The sequence below is a fragment of the Lithobates pipiens genome, unplaced genomic scaffold (genome assembly GCF_037356315.1).
Source record: "Lithobates pipiens isolate NorthernLeopardFrog02 unplaced genomic scaffold, aLitPip1_a1.2 Scaffold_1, whole genome shotgun sequence".
In the NCBI taxonomy this organism is placed as follows: Eukaryota; Metazoa; Chordata; class Amphibia; order Anura; family Ranidae; genus Lithobates; species Lithobates pipiens.
Window position 1 is genome coordinate 20,308,041 of NW_027507685.1, and position 21,328 is coordinate 20,329,368.

General features: G+C 43.6%; 1 protein-coding gene across 6 annotated transcripts in view; it reads left to right on the plus strand.

The window, feature by feature from the left end:
* Positions 1-21,328, plus strand: part of SEPTIN6 (septin 6) — a 91,863-nt gene that overhangs the window by 43,821 nt on the left and 26,714 nt on the right. For 4 of the 6 annotated variants that reach the window (XM_077482924.1, XM_077482663.1, XM_077482838.1 and 1 more), the window contains exons 5-9: positions 2,972-3,133; positions 3,665-3,761; positions 5,107-5,275; positions 10,909-11,041; positions 16,451-16,641. In XM_077482924.1, coding sequence (XP_077339050.1) covers positions 2,972-3,133; positions 3,665-3,761; positions 5,107-5,275; positions 10,909-11,041; positions 16,451-16,641 — 752 coding nt within the window. Of the gene's footprint in view, positions 1-2,971; positions 3,134-3,664; positions 3,762-5,106; positions 5,276-10,908; positions 11,042-16,450; positions 16,642-18,484; positions 18,520-21,328 lie in introns of all 6 variants that reach the window. The other 2 variants (XM_077483105.1, XM_077483017.1) reach the window with 1 other exon arrangement.

The window sequence follows — 21,328 nt, forward strand, 5'->3', positions numbered from 1 at the left end:
CAATCTGACAAAGTCCGATCGGATCATGTTGTCGGAAAATTTTATAGCCCAGCTGGAAAACTTGGTCCGTCGGATACTCGGACGGAAACAGTCCGATAGAGACCACACATGGTCGGATTATCCGACAACACGGTCCTATCGGACATTGTCCATCGGAATATCCGACCGTGTGTACAAGGGCTTAGTGTTACAAGGTCTCAGATGTGAAAGGGTAGAAGTTGTGTTAAATTTGGTGTTATCGCTCTCACTCTCGCATACTGGTCACTGGAAGTTCAACATGGCACCTCATGGCAAAGAACTCTCTGAGGATCTGAAACAAAGAATTGTTGCTCTACATAGAGATGGCCTAGGCCAGTGATGGCGAACCTTGGCACCCCAGATGTTTTGGAACTACATTTCCCATGATGCTCTACTACACTGCAGGGTGCATGAGCATCATGGGAAATGTAGTTCCAAAACATCTGGAGTGCCAAGGTTCGCCTTCACTAGCCTAGGCTATAAGAAGATTACCAAGACCCTTAAAGTGAGCTGCAGCACGTGGCCTGATCCATACAGCGATTTAACAGGACAGGTTTCACTCAGAACAGGCCTCACCATGATCGACCAAAGAAGTTGAGTGCACGTGTTTAGCGTTATATCCAAAGGTTGTCTTTGGCAAATAGACATATGAGTGCTGCCAGCATTGCTGCAGAGGTTGAAGAGGTGGGGGGTCAGTCAGTTAGTGCTCAGATCATACGCCACACACTGCATCAAATTGTTTTGCATGGCTGTCGCCCCAGAAGGAAGCCTCTTCTAAAGATGACACACAAGAATGCCAGCAAACAGTTTGCTAAAGACAAGCAGAATAAGGACATATTTTACTGGAACTGTATCTTGTGGTCTGATGAGACCAAGATAAACTTGGTTCAAATGGTATCAAGCCTGTGTGGAGGCAACCATATGAGGAGTACAAAGACAAGTATGTCTTGTGTACAGTCAAGTATGGTAGTGGGAGTGTCATGGTCTGGGGCTACATGAGTGCTGCCACTGGGGAGCTATAGTTCATTAAGGGAACCATGATTGCCAACATGTACTGTGACATACTGAAGCAGAGCATGATCCCCCCCCCCTCCCTTCCTCTCGGAGACTGGGCCGCAGGGCAGTATTCCAACATAGTGACCCCAAACACACCTCCAAGATGACAACTACCTTGCTAAAGAAGCTGAGGGTAAAGGTGATGGACTGGCCCAAGCATGTGTCCAGACCTAAACCCTATTGGGCATCTGTTGTGCATCCTTAAATGGAAGGTGGAGGAGCGCAAAGTCTCTAACATCCACCAGCTCTGTGATGTCGTCATGGAGGAGTGGAAGAGGACTCCAGTGGCAACCTATGAAGCTCTGGTGAGACGGTTAAGGCAGTGCTGGAAAATAAATTGGGGGCTACACAAAATATTGAAACTTTGGGCCCAATTCGGAAATTTTTACCTAGGGGTGTACTCGCTTTTATTGCCAGTGGTTTAGACGTTAATGATGTGTGTTTGAGTTTTTGTGAGGGGACAGCAAATTTACACTGTTATACAAGCTGTACACTCACTACTTTACATTGAAGCAAAGTGTCATTTCTTTAGTGTTGTCACATGAAAAGATATACCCGTATATACTCGAGTATAGGCCGACCCGAATATAAGCCGAGGCCCCCAATTTACCCCCAAAAAAACTGGCAAACTTATTGACTCGTGTATAAGCCGAGGGTGAGACATGCCTGTCCATCCCTGTGTGTGTGTCCGTCCATCCCTGTGTGTCCATCCATCCCTGTGTGTGTGTGTGTCCATCCATCCATCCATCCCTGTGTGTGTGTGTGTGTGTCCATCCATCCATCCATCCATCCCTGTGTGTGTGTGTCTCCATCCATCCCTGTGTGTGTGTGTCTCCATCCATCCATCCCTGTGTGTGTGTGTGTCTCCATCCATCCATCCATCCCTGTGTGTGTGTGTATCCATCCATCCCTGTGTGTGTCCGTGTGTGTGTGTGTGTGTGTGTGTGTCCAGCCTACCTGTGTCCCGAGCCTGTGTCCCGTGCCTTGCCTCCTTGCCTCCGTCCCGTGCCTTGCCTCCTTGCCTCTGTCCCGTGCCGTGCCTTGCCTCCGTCCCGTGTCGTGCCTTGCCTCCGTCCCGTCCCGTGCCGTGCCTTGCCTTGCCTCCGTCCCGTGCCTTGCCAGGATCGCCGCTCTTCGTCGGCGCCTCGGCAGACATTCTACCATTCAAACGCCGCGCCTCCGCCTTCGCCTGTGATAGGCGGAACACTGAATTTCCCAGCAGCCTGTGTTCCGCCTATCACGGACATCGTCTCATCCTCGTCCGTAGTACGAGGATGAGACGATGTCCGTGATAGGCGGAACACAGGCTGCTGGGAAATTCAGTGTTCCGCCTATCACAGGGGAAGGCGGAGGCGGAGGCGCGGCGTTTGAATGGTAGAATGTCCGCTGTCTGTCTGCTCGACACGCTGATCGAGCAGGCAGACAGCGATGACTCGAGTATAAGCCGAGGGGGGCACTTTCAGCCTCAAAAAAGAGGCTGAAAATCTCGGCTTATACTCGAGTATATACGGTAATAAAATATTTACAAAACTGTGAGGGATTTACTCACTTTTGTGGGATACTGAGATTAGATTATATATAGCATAAACTGTCTATCATTCAACTTGGTTGCAACCTTCAGATTTCATAGTAAGCACTGGTTAGGGGGTGACATTTTTATTCGTTGCTTTTATAAATCATTTTACTTAAGATAATTATGCATACCATATTTGTTATTGCAGTGTTGTGCAATCTAAGCAATTACATTTTTTTAAAAAGCATGAGAGATTTGTTTTATAAATCCAATCATCCATAACATTCAAACAAGCCCTTTACCAGGCTCCATGATGGTACAAATGTGGTAAAGGCCGGCAGATTCGTGATACTAAACTGTGGTGTATTTTGTTTTCCTCTGCAGGTTAACATCATTCCTATCATTGCAAAATCAGACTCCATTTCCAAAAATGAGCTAACTAAATTTAAGATTAAAATCACGAGTGAGTTGGTCAGTAATGGTGTGCAGATCTATCAATTTCCCACAGATGATGAAACTGTGGCAGAAATTAATGGGACAATGAATGTAAGTGTTCTCAAGACTATATTTTTTGATAAACTGTTACATTTACCTTGACATGAAGAATGTAAATAAAATGAACCGGTATAACATTTTGTATATTTTTCTACTTTTATGCATTAATGTTTGCATTGTTTTGTTGTTGCCATTTAAAGCAGGACTTCACTGCATCTGAGAACCACAAATCAACTCTAGTATATTTATTTTTAATATTCAAAGCAAACTACCCCATCCATCCATCCATGTTTCGATTCTTTATTTTGTTGAGAAATCACTTTGAAAAACAACCACCTAGTGGCCATCTTGAGTAAGGGCAAATGATACATGTAGCATTTACTTCCTGAAATTCATCTGCCCTTAGCTGAAGCATGCATGCATGCAGGAGAGTGTTCTTAGCTGAGAAAGCCCCTCTTCCTCTCATCCCATCCTGGGTTACTTAAAAAGTCTACTTACTAATGCTAGCAGGATGAGGATTAAAAATAATCAGTGTTGACGGAGAGAGTGAAGTTCCACTTTAACACTTTTTGGTTTCTGCAGGCTCACTTACCGTTTGCAGTTGTTGGGAGCACAGAGGAAGCCAAAATTGGAAACAAAATGATGAAGGTTCGGCAATACCCATGGGGCACTGTTCAAGGTATTTGGTTGACTATTTGCTTATTTTTCAAGTGTGTAGACCTTTGCTGGTTGTGCCTGAAGACTCCATTTTCCACATGGAAATATTCCCTTTCATAGCTCTGAATAAGTAACCTGCTACTGTAGACAATTGGCAACCTGCTGCAAACTAATGCTGATTAGTGTGTAACCGTGTAACTTCAGACAAAGCCCACGAAAAAGTATTTAAACTTAATGTGTTCCAAAAAAAATAATAATAATAATAAAAAAATCGATATATCTATATCTCTATCAAACATTATTATTATTATTATTATTATTATTGTAGCTTACCTATTTCTTATATGGTTGCATTTGTTTTTATTTTTAGGATTTCTTTCCCTTTTTTATTTTATTTTTTATTTATTTTTTTATTCACCTGGTGATCAGGCCATTAAGTCTGTTTTTCAACAGAACAAGCTGTCCTGCAGATGTAGCAGAGGGTTGAGACAAACCACTAACCGAGGTGCTTAAAATCCGCTTTCATTTATGTAAAACTGTTTCCTCCAAAAGGGGGGAAAAAAACTGCTTAAAAAGTATTTGCTGGAGTTTGGTTTCAGTTTGTTAGTGTATCTAAAGATGCTAGTACATCTAAAGGCCCGTACACACGGTCGGACTTTTTGACAACAAACATGCAAATTAGCTGTTTTGGAGCAACATCCGACTGTGTGTACGCTCCATCGGACAAACTTTTTCTGTTTTCATCGGACTTTTGTTGGCTGTGCGAACGGACAAACTTTCTGGCAACAAAAGTCTGATGGAGCAAAGTCCGACCGTGTGTACGCAAAAGCATCGGACTTTTGTACAAGGTACAAACACGCATGCTCAGAACCTATGCAAACGATCAGACTACAATACAGAAGTTGACCAAAGGTGGCGCTGGAGTCATTGAACGTCCTCTTTTGAAGTGGCGTCCGTACGTTGTGACGTCACCACGTTCGTGTTTGTTGTCAAAAAGTCTGACCGTGTGTATGCAATACAAACTTGTGGACCACGCCCTTTGTACAAAAGTCCACGGAAAAGTTTGTACAAGTCCAACCGTGTGTACAGGCCTTAACACTACCCTCCCCCCAGACTGGAAATTCTGCTGTCCAAAGATGTTCCTGTTGCTTCTTTGTTGAATGTAGGCATTATAATACAGTAAGTTAATCACCAAAACCAACAAATGCAGTCACCACATTTTAAGGATTGGTAAAACTACAATATGTAAAAAAAAATAGTTTGGGGTTATATCCCACTTTAGAGTTGTAACACATTGCTTGCTATTTGACAGAGAACTACTTGTGTGTACATATAAACTTTTTACTGCGGTCTTTCTTTTCTTCCAGTTGAAAATGAAACGCACTGTGACTTTGTAAAGTTACGAGAAATGCTTATACGGGTGAACATGGAAGATCTACGGGAACAGACGCACACGCATCATTATGAGTTGTACCGACGGTGCAAGTTGGATGAAATGGGCTTCAAAGACACTGACCCTGACAGTAAACCATTCAGGTATTGATATTTTTACAAAAGCAGGGGTAGGCAACCTTTAAAGTGTTGCTAAACCCTCAACAGTAAAATCAGTCTGTATATGCAGAATAGCATGCTTGTTTATCCTGTATGCACAGATCCTTCCCTCCTGCACTGTCTGTCTGTGGAAAGCCAGCTAACACAGGCAGAGTAGCCAACCTGCACACGCTCAGTGTGTCTTTTATGCTGGAGAGAATAATTACTTGTTCTCCGAGCTAGCCAGGTCGCATGACATTGACATCACACATGTGGGCATGTATATAGGCACTGGAAAAACTCTACCAAAAAGGTATATAGTGGCAATTTTTTATTGTAAAAAAGATTTATAAGCTGTGTGCACTGTGGGCACTGTGGGGGGCAGATTAACTATTTTCATATTACTGGGTTTAGTAACACTTTACCTGCTTGCCGCCCGGCCACTGTCAAATGATGGCAGGGTGGTGCGGCTCTCGTTTTGGGACACTGTCATATGATGGCGTCCCAGATCGGCCACTCTCACGGGTGCGCGCAACGCGGCTGCCCCATGTTGCTAGGTAGCCAGTCAGTGCTGGCTATCAGTGCTCGCAAACTGCTTCTTAAAGGGCAACGTACAGGTACGTTAATCTGCCTGTACATGCCCTTTTGCCGACGTATATCGGCGTGAGCCAGTCAGCTAGCTGTTAAAGAGGTGGAGATCTTCCTGAGCAACTTGGGAGAAGTCAAAGATCTCAGGGCACAGTGTCATCTCCTCACATGATTTAAACCTCTAATTGCCATTCTACGTGTTTCAATTGCGTGCGTTGCATGGCAATCATGGGTTTAAATCAGGTGGTGAGGAGGCAACATAAATCCTCCTCACCACCTGCCAAATACTTAGATCAATTTTCAGAGGAGCAGCAGTGCCTGCTGCACTTGTGAATGGGCCTTTAGTTGCATTCCGCAGCAGGGGGCTCGTTCACATGTAAAGTTGGGGATGGTAAAATCTTGCGGTTGAGTTTACTGCCCCCATTTCCTACCCCCAACAACTAAAGGTGTACACATGCTGCAGCCAGAATTAAGCCCCCTGTTGCTTTTGGTAGGTGCTGCCTGCCAAATGTGGCCTATTCAGTTAAATGGGGCCACTCTGCATGCACCCTGCAACTGCATGCTTCTGCGGGGTCCAAGGGGTTAAAGCAGGTGGTGAGAAAGCAACACAACGCTGCATGATTTAACCCCTTGTTTGCTGTAACAAAAGCTGGCAGGCAGTGGCAGCTGGGGCGGTGGGTGCGGGAGTGGTAAAGATAGATGGTGTGTGGGAGATAGACAGCGGTGGGTGCGGTTGGGACGGGGGTGGTAAAAACACATCTTAACCACTTACGGACCACATGTCGTTTTACGTCGCTAGCTGCCATAACCCCAGAATCCTCTTCTTCAGGGGGTGGTCCGCTTCAAGTTAAGAGGTCTCTGCGGTGGGTCTTTTTGACCCCCAAAGAACAGTGTAAAAAAATAAAAGGTAAGAAAACATTTTTAAATGTCGCCTATGGAGATATTTTTCTTTTTTTTTTTTAAGGTATGTTTATTGGAAATTCTCAATATACAGAAATGTAACCACATAGCAATTACATTTTACAACAGCTTACATGTTAGTACATTCCACAGTGTATTTGTGGAATTGTATTACATCCTAATACAAGAGAAAAAAAAAAAAAACATAACTTGAGACATGTGAACTTTTTAGTAACTCAATCTTAACTTTCTACTGAGATTCAACAACTAGCGCCGGTGGTTTGTGTCTAAACTTTCCAGGTGCACTACTATCTTGACTCTGGGCCTGGATATGACCGGGTTATTTTAAGAATGACAGGTATTCCACCATAGGGTTCTGACTGTGAGAGTGGTAGGGGTACTGGCAGCTGGTTGTAGGTGATCGGTCTCCCTGTCTAGGCTATGTTCTACACTGAAACCCAAGTTTCCGGAAATCGGGTCCAGAGGATGTTCCGGTTACTGGACGAGAGTACTGTAGATGGAGTAGAATGCTCTTCAGAGGCTTGGGGGGGAGGAGAAGGGAGGGGTGGTAAAATTAAAGGGGATTGTAGGTATGGGGTCCTGATTGAATTTTTCAATTTTCGGGGTAAAGGCGTGGAAGCATGGTGTTCGCCCCTCAGGTCAGGCTAGGGATTATGCAGTAATGTTTGGTATTCTGCGGACTCTTGGAAGTGAAGCCAGCGGGCCCAAATTCTATGAAATTTGGATGAAGTGTCTTTGATCTGATGGATAAGATCCTCCATCTCTGCTATCCGTCCCACTCGCCGTATCCAGTCTTTTATACTGGGATTGGTGGTAGACTTCCAGTGGGTGGGAATGCACATTTTGGTGGCATTAATCAGGTGTATTATGAGGGATTTCCTGTATTGCCCCTGAGGTATGGAAGTGTGGTGGAGCAGGTATTGGGCTGGTGTGAAATCAGGGGAATATGTTGTGATTCTAGAGATCAGGTGGTGTATTTCTGTCCAAAATGGTCGGATGAAGGGGCAGTTACAGCATTCCCTCCGATTCTCCAGCATATTGATGGAATATTGGGGTAGCATTTGTGTATTTTGTCAGGGGTTCTGTACCACCTGGAAAAGAGTTTATATCAATTTTCTTGGATGGATACGTTCATGGAGGCCTTGTGAATGTTTAATAGTATGTGGTCCCATTCCTCCTGTGTTAGTTCAATGTTCAAGTCTGTTGTCCATTTTTTGTTAGCGGGGTCGTCCATGCTGGATATTTTGGAGAAAAGTAGAGCGTAAATCTCAGAGACTATGTGTCTCTGTGGTTCACGTCTAGTACATACGTTTTCAAAAGGGGTCAGCTCTCTACTCCAGTTATGAGTTGGTGGCGTGTTGAGTAAGAAATGTCTGATTTGGAGGAAATTAAAAAAGGGTATGTGTCTACTGGGGAACTTAGATTTAAAGGATTGAAAGGGGATTAATTCCCCTTTGTCAAAGAAAGATCCCGCTCTGATGGTGTCCTGTCCTGTCATTGAACTTTAATGCCATCCCAGTCTTAGTACGTAGGGTCCAATATTGCATTGGCCCACCCTTTGCAGCTATAACAGCTTCAACTCTTCTGGGAAGGCTGTCCACAAGGTTTAGTAGTGTCTGTCTGTTGGAATGTTTGACACTGATGTAGGATGAGAATGCCTGGCTCTGTCTCCACTCTTATTCATCCCAAAGATGTTCTATGGGGGTTGAGGTCAGGACTCTGTGCAGGCCATTCAAGTTCCTTCTCTCCAAACTCTCATCCATGTCTTTATGGACCTTTCTGTGTGCACTGGTGCGCAGTTATGTTGGAACAGGAAGGGGCCATCCCCAAACTGTTCCCACACACTTGGGAGCCTGAAATTGTCTGAAATGTCTTGGTATGCTGATGCCTTAAGACAGGCATGTCCAAAGTCCGGCCCGCGGGCCAATCGCGGCCCACGGCCCGGTTTTGAACGGCCCGCCTGGTTATTTGGACATACATATCTTTTGTGGCCCCCAACGATCTCCCAGCGCCGGGGCCACAAAAGATATATATGCTTCGGAAGGTACAGGGAGGACAGGACCGAGCGCCGTACACAGGAGAATTTCCTGTTTACGGGCGGCCTCTGTAATAGGAAGTCCTTCTCCTGCACTGCCATTGGACGACTGTTCTGTCCATCAAAGGAGGCGGGACTTTCTATTAAAGAAGCCGCCGTGTAAACAGGAGATTCTCCTTTGGCGCTCGTCAGTGCATTCCTGGCAATGGTGCTGCGTTCCTGGCAATGGTGCTGCGTTCCTGGCAATGGTGAGTCATTCCTGGCAATGGTGCTGCATTCCTGGCAATGGTGCTGCATTCCTGGCAATGGTGAGGCATTTGGGGAGGCATTCCTGGCAATGGTGAGGCATTTGGGGAGGCATTCCTGGCAATGGTGCTGTGTCCCTGGCAATGGTGCTGCGTCCCTGGCAATGGTGCTGCGTCCCTGGCAATGGTGCTGCGTCCCTGGCAATGGTGCTGCGTTCCTGGCAATGGTGCTGCGTTCCTGGCAATGGTGCTGCATTCCTGGCAATGGTGAGGCATTTGGGGAGGCATTCCTGGCAATGGTGAGGCATTTGGGGAGGCATTCCTGGCAATGGTGCTGCGTCCCAGGCAATGGTGCTGCGTCCCAGGCAATGGTGCTGCGTCCCTGGCAATGGTGCTGCGTCCCTGGCAATGGTGCTGCGTCCCTGGCAATGGTGCTGCGTCCCTGGCAATGGTGCTGCGTCCCTGGCAATGGTGAGTCATTCCTGGCAATGGTGCTGCATTCCTGGCAATGGTGAGGCATTTGGGGAGGCATTCCTGGCAATGGTGAGGCATTTGGGGAGGCATTCCTGGCAATGGTGCTGCGTCCCAGGCAATGGTGCTGCGTCCCTGGCAATGGTGCTGCGTCCCTGGCAATGGTGCTGCGTCCCTGGCTATGGTGGGGGCATTCCTGGCTATGGTGGGGGCATTCCTGGCTATGGGGGGGGCATTCCTGGCTATGGGGGGGCATTCCTGGCTATGGTGGGGGCATTCCTGGCTATGGTGGGGGCATTCCTGGCTATGGTGGGGGCATTCCTTGCTATGGTGAGTGCATTCCTGGCTGTGGTGGGTGTGTCCCTGGCAAAGGTGGGTCTGCAGATGTGCACTGATTAGGCTGCATTGGTGGGCACTGACCATTATTTTGCTTCACAGTTCTTTAATTAAACATTTTTTTTTCCTGAAACTTCCCTCTTAAAGTGAAGGTGTGTTATACGCCAATTAATACAGTATGTACAAATACGCCCAAGCTCATTTCTTCCCACACACAGCCACAAAGGCAAGATAATTCTTGTTGGGCAGTGTATTAGAGCTCGAACGAACACACTTAGACCGAATTTTAACGATTCAAAGAATGTCAGGCAAAATGGTCGGCCCTCGCGCATGTTCACTTCATCAAATCCGGCCCTCTTTGAAAAAAGTTTGGACACCCCTGCCTTAAGAGTTCCCTTCACTGAAACCAAGGGGCCAAGCCCAACCCCCATAAAGACATGGATGAGCGAGTTTGGGGTGGAAGAACTTGACTGGCCTGCACAAAGTCCTGACCTCAACCCAATAGAACACTTTTGGAATGAATTAGAGCAGAGACTGTGAGCCAGGTATTCTCATCCAAAATCAGTGCCTGACCTCACAAATACGCTTCGGGAAGAATGGTCAAACATTCCTATAGACGCACTCCTAAACCTTGTGGACAGCCTTCCCAGAAGAGTTAAAGCTGTTATAGCTGCAAAGGTTTGGCCAATTCAATAGTGAACCCTACAGACTAAGACTAGGATGTCATTAAAGTTCATGTGCGTGTAAAGGCAGGTGTCCCAATACTTTTGGTAATATAGTGTAGATGGCAATGTAGTTAGAAATATAAATAAATATTCTGTCCCTTGCAAGGTATCCTGTTCTTTTGTATGGCTTTGTCCTCTATTTTAGGTCCCAGTGTTAAGGTACTGAGTGCAATATACAGTATACAAAAGTATGCAAATTGGGGTGTATCTGAGCATACACCAGCTGAACCCATTTTTTGGTAGGCCTACTATACCTGGACTTAACCCATCCTGTTTTAAAACCTTTCATACAAATGTTGTTTCTTTTTCTGTATTTAGCCTACAAGAGACATATGAAGCAAAAAGAAATGAGTTTCTGGGTGAATTGCAGAAGAAAGAGGAAGAAATGAGACAAATGTTTGTGCAAAGGGTTAAAGAGAAGGAAGCAGAATTAAAAGAAGCAGAAAAAGAGGTACTTGTTTGACTTAAAACATAATTACATGTGCAGACAAACTTTGTTTTTGTAAGGAGTAAGGATGAGCTCTGGGGTGTTTGCACACTCCACGTGCAGAACTCGCCAGGAAGTAGGCACTGCGCTGCACTAATCGAAAAAGTAAAAAAAAAACGGAACGGATAAGTTCACCGGTCATAGCATGTTACACCCATATTCGCGGTCACAATTTAGGAAAAGAGCCCACCAGGAAGTCATCACAGGCAGTGAGACATTGTCCCGATGCGTAGCTGCAGAGATCGGAAATGTCTCACTGCCTGTGATGACTTCCTGGTGGGCTCTTTTCCTAAATTGTGACCGCGAATATGGGTGTAACATGCTATGACCGGTGAACTTATCCGTTCCGTTTTTTTTTTTTTTTCAATAAACCATGTCCAAAGTCCAGCCCGCGAGCTAATTGTGGCCCGTGTTCCGTTTTAATACAGCCCCACTGGTAATTTGTAAATATATCTTTTGTGGCCCCCAACGAATACCTGAGCACCACTCAGGACTAAGGATGAGCTCAGGCCGCCGGGAAGCTGACAGCGCGCAGCGCCAATCATAGGCACTGAGACATTTCCCAGTCCGCAGCTGCAGAGATCGGGAAGTCTCAGTGCCTGTGATTGGCGCTGTTAGCGCCAAAACTCCACATGCCCAAGCCTGCCGGGAACATGCCCGAGCTCATCTTTTGTCCTGAGTGGCGCTCGGGAATTTGTTGGGGAGATATATATATATATATATATATATATATATATATATATATATATATATATATATATTGTATATATATATATATATATATATATATATATATATATATATATATATATATATATATATATATAATATATATATTGTATAATATATATATATATATATATATATATATATTCTCAAAACAACAAGCTCATCCTTAGGCCGCGTACACACGGGCGGACTGTTCGCCCAACTTTGTCCGCTGAACAGTGTTTCAGCGGACAGTCTGCTCGTGTGTGGGCTTCAGCGGACAGTTTCAGCGGACAGTCTGACGAACAAAGTTTTTCGGAATTTCCGTAAGACAGTCCGCTGAAACTTGGTTTCAGCGGACAGTCCGCTCGTGTGTAGGCTTGTTCGACAAACTAAGTTTCGCGCATGCTCAGAAAGGATTTACACAGCTAAGGTTGCATTGCAGTGTATTGGACGTCGTATTTCTCGTCCCGTCGTACGTGCCGTTCACGTCATCGCGCACGCTTTCAGCGGACTGTTCGTTCATCGTGTGTGGTCAAGTCCGTTCATGCAAATTTTGAGCGGACTGTTTGTCGGATTGTTTGACGAACAAAGTTGGGCGAACAGTCCGCCCGTGTGTACGCGGCCTTAGACTTCACCACACACAGCAGGTGTGCAGGCAAGTGTTTTTTTTTTTTATTTTTTTTTTTTTTCTTTCAATTGAGGTGAATACATTTTGTAAAATCTCAGTTGATGTAAGTTGGTCTAAATATATTTGGACGCAACATGTATTCTTGGTGTTATATTCCTGTTCATATTTTTTTTAACTTAAAAGTTAACAGACAACCTTTATTACCACTAATATGTGCTTTACAATGTTCCTGACATATAGTTCAGCTTCCTGGATTTTTTTTTTTTTTTTTTCATCTGATGTGAAAGGCAGAGTGATTCAACACCTGTTTAGATTTGTCATCCATGTGGCAAAATGAAAAGTAAACTTTGCATAAAGTTCCACCCAAAAATTGAACTTCCGCTGTCCGGATTTTCCCTCCTCCCCCAGTGTCACATTTTGGCTCCTTTCAGGGGGAGCAGATACCTGTCTAATACAGGTATTTGCTCCTACTTCTGGCGAAAGTTCGCAGTATCTGTGGCGATCTACGCCATGTCCAGGGCCTCCTCTGTCCCCCCCACTGTCTTCTAGGAGAGACACAGGTCCCAGAAGACAGCAGGGACCACTTAGAACGCAAGCAGTTGGGGTGCTCACCTGGGGGACCTCCAAGCACAGGGATCCTGGACACTGACCCAAGCAAGGGCCTCCTCCAACCACAGGGAGCTCCTTGAGGTGGGTAAGGCATTAAAGGCTTTTGGAGGCAGGATTCAGAGACTAGAGGTCCAAGTCCTGTCAGACAACGTGACAGCTGTCTCTTATCTGAATCGTCAGGGTGGCACGAGGTCCAGGAAACTACTGAACCTGGTTTTGGATATTCTAAATTGGTCCATATCGGCGGTCCACATAAAGGTTTGGATTTCCGAAGATGGACTTTGTGTGGAAACGACCCTACACTCCACTTGAGTGCTTTCGTCATATACCACTACCTCCCAGTCTGAATATAGATATCAGATATTCCAACCGCTCCCAAGCATAAAACAAGACAAGACTTATTTCACTGCTAACATGGACTGATTTATTAGAACCAAAATGACAAGTATTTATAATACAGTAGAAGAGGAGGTCCCCCCTCCTGCTCATATTATTCTAACAATACAACTGTAGCTAGGAACAGAATTAACATGAGCTAATTATCTAAATCAACACTGGACTCCTTCATTCAATTGCAGGGTTAATTAGCACAAACAACAATAGGTGGCATATACATATCCAGAGTCTGTGTATCTTTGGGGGGGCATGGACCCAGGCATATAGCTCACAAAGAGCACTATTCCCCCAAATGCCAGGGCCCATAATCACAAGGCAAGAGGCTTGCATTCAGTCCCCTCCAAAAGCCTTGGTCCCGGCTAGGTCTGTCAGACCTTTTTCGCCCACAGAGGGAGCAGAAAGATGGATAATTTTTTTTCTCTCTCACCAGAGAGGAGGCATTGCAGGGAGTGGATGATCTATCTCAAGACTGGGATTGTCACCTAGCATATGCCTTAATACTTTGTTGGGTTAATACTTTGGGTTCTACAGAGGCTGGCCCGCTCAGAGTACAAGCTGATCCTGATAGCCCCATGGTGGTGGAGGACACAGTTTTCTACTCTGAGAAAATGGTTGGTTTCTCCTCCACTCCGTCTCCCGCCCAGGCAGGATCTCCTTCTACAAGGGCCAGTCCTTCACCCTGACCTGGGGTTCTTCAAGTTGACGGCATGACTCTTGAGAGGGAGATTCTCGGAGACCAGGGATACTCCGTAATTGAGACCCTCCTAGGTAGCCAAAAACCGGTCACTAGGAATATCTTCTGAAGAATCTGGAATTTCTTCTCACACGTGCCAGGATAGAGAGGTTTCTAATCCTTTTGGTACCAGTGGTACTTGAATTCTTACACGCTGGGGTGTATCTGGGGATTTCCCCCGAACACCCTGAAGGTACAGATAGAGCCCCTGATTAAGAGATTTCTACTAGCAAGGGAGAGGTTAACCCCTTGTAAAAATTAATAGATTCATACCATGAAATCTAATGCTGGTCCTGGAGACGTTCACGAAAGCGTCTTTCAAACCAGCTCAGGAGATCTCAATTACATTTTTGACAGCCTTTTTACTGTTCATCACTACAGCCAGAAGGGTAATCGACCTGCAGGCCCTGTCAATTAAGGAGCCTTTTCTGTTGGTACTGGAGATAAGACTCGCTATATCTTCCCAAGGTCGCATCCCAGTTTCATAGATCTCAAGTGATCATTTTGCCCTCCTTTTGTGAAAACCACGGAAAAACGAGGGAGAGAAAAAAATGTAAGTTATTAGATGTCAGGATGTGTTTGCTGACATACTTGAAAGATTTTAGGAAGTTGAGCCTTTTGGTTCTATTTAGCGGCCCTAGAAAGGGAGGGCAGGCATCTAGATCTACAGTGGCTAGGTGGATCAGACAAACCATAGGAATGGCTTATGAGCAGACAGGTTCCCCAGTACCAGTTAACCTTAAAGCCCATTCAACGGGACCTTTGGTGGCCTCTTGGGCAGAAAGAGCTGGGGCTTCAATAGAACAGATCTGTTGAACAGCCACATGGGCAAAGCAGGACACCTTCTTGAAGCACTATAGAGTGGAACTGCTATCGCCTCAGGATCTGACATTTGGAAGGAAGGTTTTACAAGCAGTGGTCCCACCCTAAGGTAGGCCTTGAACTTCTTGTCCATCCTCCAAGGTGTTCCGTCCTGGAAGATGACTAGAGAAAATTTAGTTGCTTACTGGTAACTGCTTTTCTAGGATATCTTCCAGGACGGCAGGCCTACTTCCCACCCCTGGTTTGATGCAACTACTATGGGAAGAGTTTCTCTCTGGCACCCGGATAACCTATTTCTTTGGTAGAACTGAGGTGCAGGGGGAAGGGAAGGGGCCTTTTAACCTCATGTGTTGATTGTGTTTCCTGTCAGATGTGCCATCCTTGAAGATATCCTAGAAAAGCAGTTACCTGTAAGTAACTGTCAAGTTTTTTGTTTTTGTTTCTTTGGCGGAACTCCGCTTTAAGTGACACCTTTTTTCTTTTTAGCTAACAGCTTTGACTCTACATGGATTGCAGTTGAAGATTCTCTCAGATGTTAATTAAGATCCCTTTCACAACGGGTCATTTTGCAGGTGCTATTGCACTAAAAGTAGCGCCTACAAACCGACCTGAAACAGTCGCTGCTGTGTCTCCAGTGTGAAATCCCCGAGAGCTTTCACACTGGAGCAGTGCGCTGGCAGTACGGTAAAAAAAAGTCCTGCTATCAGCATCTTTGGAGAGGTGAAGGAGCAGTGTATGACCATTGAAATCAGTAGGGCAGCGCGGCTATACCGCCGGCAAAGCGCCTCTGGAGAGGCGCTTTGCAGTGGTTTTTAACCCTTTCTTGGCCGCTAGTGGGGGTAAAATCACCCCACTAGCGGCCGAATAGCGTCACAAATCTGATGGTTCGCCTACGCACCTCCCGCCAAATGTGAAAGGGGTAGGTATTTTGACATGACTCTCAATTTGCATACTTGGTGCATTTATACATTTTGTGCTGGACACTAACCTTTTTATTTACTTTTGATTTATGTTATTCACAATGTCAAGTGTACTATAACTCTTCACCATTTTTTTCATATGGTTTTTACCCATCAGCTAAAAGCAATTGAAAATGTCTGCTGTGCAGATTTATTATTGAATATGGCTGCCTTATTGCCAGTGTTAATGGAGCAGCTAGTGGTTAATTTATCATGTAGAACTCCTTCAAAGAGAACCCATTGTGATGCAACTTTTTAGTTCAGCTAGAGCTCAATAAGAAGGGTGAGGATAGAAATGATTTCCAGGCAAGGCTGCATAATTATCACCTAGTTCTCTTGAAGCGTTCATAAGTAATTACATTCTGTTTGTAGATTTTCTAGTATAATTGGGCAAGAATACATAAGAAACAGATCAATTCTGCTAAATCTTTCTGCTCTGGAAAATTTCTTGATCAGATAGCCCATTGATGTTTTTTGTTTTTGTTTTTTGTTTTTTTTAATCAAATTTTTTAAAGCTTCATGAAAAGTTTGACCGTTTGAAGAAATTACACCAGGAGGAGAAGAAGAAGCTCGAGGATAAAAAGAAAAGTCTGGAGGATGAAGTCAACGAATTCAAGAAACGCAAGACCGCGACAGAATTACTCCAGTCCCAAGCACAACAAGCAGGAGGATCACAGACTCTAAAAAGGGAAAAGGAGAGGAAAAAGTAAGTCAATTTATTACAAGTAGTGATTGGCGTGTACAGAAAATAATTTACTAATGTATGGATCATATCGGGTGTATATATTTGTGCATAGTCTGACAGTTCTTCAATGAACATGGACTAATGAGAAGGATACATTTCTATTCCTTTTTGTGTGAATTTTTTTAACTGCAGATAAAGGCATGTATTTAAAAAAAAAAAAAAAAAAAAATCTTCTTTTAGGCAGAATTCTTTGTATACATTTTCCAGACTATACCATATGAAGGTCTCCATACTTCTACTTTGTACAGTTAAGGCATTGCTGTCACATGTAGAGGCCAACCTTTGCTGTCCATGTATCAGTGTTCTGCTTCAGCAGTGAAGTATGATGCATTTAAAAAGAAAATGGGCAGAGCATACTTTTCAAGGCCTGCAATACAAAAATGCTTTTTACTTGAATGCTCTGTCTCCTTTGTGGAACGACTGATTTCCCTGTGAAGTGTCTGTGAATACACAACAACCAAGCACTGAGATCTCACTAGGTTATGAAGTGAAATATGATGTTCTTAAATGATGTACAAAGTCTCCTGTGTGAGATTCAAAACCGGTCACACGGGGGTAATGCACAAGCCTCGTAAATTGAAAAGCCTGCACTGGGAAGGTTTTAGCGGCACGGGGAGTGCTGTCAATCCAGAAAGCAATGGGTATGACTAGATGTGACTTGATTGTTTGGGAATTAGCAGGGAAATTGCTGTTAGAAGATTTTGCAGGATATGGCTTATACTACCATAGTGCCAGCCTATAGGAGGGTGGCAATGCTGCTCTGAATTTAGGGGTAGTGCAGCATTGTTGTCTTCCTATCACAGGAAGCAGCATAAAGTGGAATTCAGTTGCAGGATCAACAGATATTTTTAGAATTTAAAGTGGAAGTAAACCCTCCTATCGTTTTCAGTCAAGGAAGCTGCCATCTTGGCCTCTAATGATTCTTCAACTGCCATAATGCTGCACATGTGATCAGTTATGACACCAGCCATTGGATGGTTTGAAAGTTTGGTTGAGAGCACAACCAATGTGAAAGTTAGCATTTCCGGCATGCCGGGAATGTAAGTGTTTTTTGAAACTGGGTTTACTCCCGCTTTAAATGAGGGCACATCTTTTAGGTTTTGTGGGAAACTTTCGGACGATTTAGAAGTGTCAGGCAGCAGAGAAAAGCATTCTGGGTGTGCAGCAAAAATTGTTCTCGTTCAAAACAGTGTGTGTTTTAGAGCATGGGTTATATGAGTAAATGTGGAGATGGTCTCCTCCTATAGTGAAGGAAGATGCTACAGACATTCTTTAAAAGGTTGAATTCACTTTTAATGCTACATGAGCAATTTTCATGGCCCACTGTAGTGGCTGTGAATGCCAACAGCTGAAGAAAGAAATCTCAAGGGCCAAATAGTGGATGACTTCACATCTTCTGTGTATAAATGTCAACTATACCTAGCCCCATCTCTTTCATCCAATATACTGTACAGTATATTTTGCACGGAGAAGGGAAATAATATGGTGTTTTTTTCCATGCACCTGTCAAAGTATTTTGGTCACAGATATGGTACACATCATGCTAGTCTGTAATTTGGGACCAATTTTCAAGCTCACAACATAACCATGGAACCATTAAATGTCAGCTGTATGAGAATAGGAAAGAGGCAAAATCTACTGCACTCTCATATATGGTGATTTGTTTTTATTTTTGTTTTTTCTTTCAGGTTTGCTCATTTGTCATTCTTTTGTTCTGTTTTTTTTTTTTATTATTTCACTATTCTGTTTTTCCTATTAACATTTCATTCTCCCATTTGTTGTTACCTCTGTGCTGTTTTTACAGTTAACTGCTGTTTGCTGCATGGGCGCATGGCTTTGGTAAGCGATTAACATGTTAGAACTACTCAGGCTTTGTATGTAGGACAAACGAGACTGAAGATGGCAATGTGTATAACCAGTTTGTACAACCAAGCTGTATCTCCTAATACAAAAAAATGACACGCTGCTATTGTTCATAAATGTTTACTTCATTAATGTAATGTTAACACAGTAATATGCTTGTGATCAAGAGATGAATTAAAAGGGAATTCCCTTGGACTGAGCCATGTTTTGGGTAGAACCTCATTTAGCAGAGGTTTTCCTTCTTTACATGAGCTAGATGTTCACAAAACTGTCTACATTTCACCTTTTAATGGTAAACCACTTCAGTCCTTCATTTTCTAGCAGTAGGAACAGGAAAAACATATTGTCTGTTAGAACTTTCCTGTTCTTATTTACCAATTGCCTACAGCATATTTACTGTGGCAGGTCGGCTCTATTGCGTGAAATTGCGTACCTGTACATCATTTTGTGTAATAGCCACTGGATTGGACACAGGGGATGCCAGTCAGTGGGTCTGGTGGACCCGATGTCTGCCAGCCACCCACAATGGGTCTCCAGAGAGGCAGACCGGCAATCTGCCTTTTAGCAGAACCTGGCAGGGAAGAAGATGGAGATTTTGTGCGTCTGCTAAGCAGGGACACTGATCTGTCTTCATCCAGTCAGAGCAATCCCCACACAGTTAGAAAGCACTCCCTAGAAGCACACTTGATCCTTTGATTGCCCTTGATGTGTTGTGTTTTTTTTTTTTTTTGTTTTTTTGTCGCAGTTCCCCTAAAAATCGCTGATTGCCACCATTACTAGTAAAAATAAATAAATAAAAATTCCAATATAATATCCCATCGTTTGTTTTGCACCTACGATCAATACACACTTGGGATTTTTACCAAAAATATGTAGCTGAATACATATTGGCTTAAATTGATGAAGATATTATAATTTTTTTTTCATGGATATGTTTTATAGGAGAAAGTAAAAAAAATTATTTATTTTTAATTGTCACTCCTTTTTTTTTTTTTTGTTTATAGAGCAAAAAATAAAAACTGTAGAGGTGATCAAATACCACCAAAATAAATCTCCATTTGTGGGGGAATAAAGGACATTCCTTTTATTTGGGTTCAGCATCGGCACGACCACGCAATTGTCGGTTAATGTACTGCATTGCTGTATCACAAGAAAATGGCCTGGTCATTAAGGGGGTGAAACCTTCTGGGGCTAAAGTGGTTAATAGCCTTCTTTAAGGAGGTTCATAACATGTTGGTGAGCTCTAACGCTAACTCCTCAATACAGTAGTCAGAGATGAAGACAAATTGCATTCAATCAGATATACTGTACATTGTGCTTCAGTTAACTTTTGAGCTGTGCTGACATGTCCTCTATCTGTATGTTGATTGTGGCGTGAGGTCATCTGCTTGGTAAATGTAGCAAAAAATTTTCATAAAAAGAGTGACCAGAGTGCAAAGTCTTCGGGTCAAAATGGAGCATCCACTTGATTCCACGCCTATATCTGTTCTGCATCTAAAAGTGTATATTTTTTTCTATGAAGAAACATACATGTCAAAGGCTTCATTAACAATTAAATTAAATTTTTTTTTTATCTAAACAACCTTTAGTGTGCACACAGCATATTTTTGTGAAATCAATTTTTGTCTTTTTTTAAATTTATTTTTTATGCAGGTATAGATTTAAAAAATAATGCTCTATTGACTAGTTGAAACGAAAGTGTCAGTTGTATCACACGTTTTGCAGGTGTGGTCCACTGTTGTCACCATCCAGAAATCTGCCCTGAGAAATACAATACATCTGTCACTGGAGTGTATCTATAGACAGAATGCCACCAGTGTTTGCATATGTACAAGCAAGACCAGTAATGAAAACCTAGTTAGATTAGTTGCTTTGCATTATTATATGATCATGCTTTTGCTACTTTTATCACCTGTTTAGTGATCTATTTCAGGACCCTCTCAGCTTAAAGCGCTAACCAACAGCTAATCTAGCTAGCCAAACATGCAGGGATTCAATCATTCAGACTTACATCTGATGTGCATTTTCACAATTAAGTTCATATCAGGCAAATTCACTTCCTGCTTTAGAACACTTTATGAAGTGTGTTTGTTTTTTTTGTTTTTTAATTCTTGTAGAAGTCTAGGTTCACACTTGTGTGGGTGGTTCCCATTGGGGATCCACACCTGCGGGTCCACACCTGTTCTGCAGCCGCAACCACCTGCACAGTGAAATGCAGGAGATGCATGCATGTTCTAATCCTAATGGCACACCGCACGCACTGGAAATCACCCCTGCACTGCACTTCCAGTTCCCGTGAAGGCTGCAATTTCTGCAGTGCTGTAGGGACCTTTTTTTTCCCTTTTCTTTTTTCAAATGAATGGGCTGCCACAGCCACACAAAATGCGGTTCGCAGAACTACAATAATGTTGGCCTTAATCATCTGTTAAACATTGTAAAAATTCAGTGAATGCAAAACATTTTGACTCTAATTGATAACCAAAGCAATGTATTTAGTTGCATGGATTAATACTTTTACGCTTGTATATTTCACCATAAACAATCTCAGTTGATCATTTTTATACTAAAACACTAGGTACTGATGGAATTGAAATTGCATACAGAAATTCTGCGTGACCCTTTTTTATTTTCTTATCGTACATCATGGGTCACAGAGCCATAGTAGTTACCATGTGGGTTATAGGCCACCTTCAGGTGATGAACACTGGCATGCCCTGAGATAAAGAGTGCACTGACTATATAACCCCTCCCACTACTGGGATTATCTCAGTTTTTTCATCAGTGT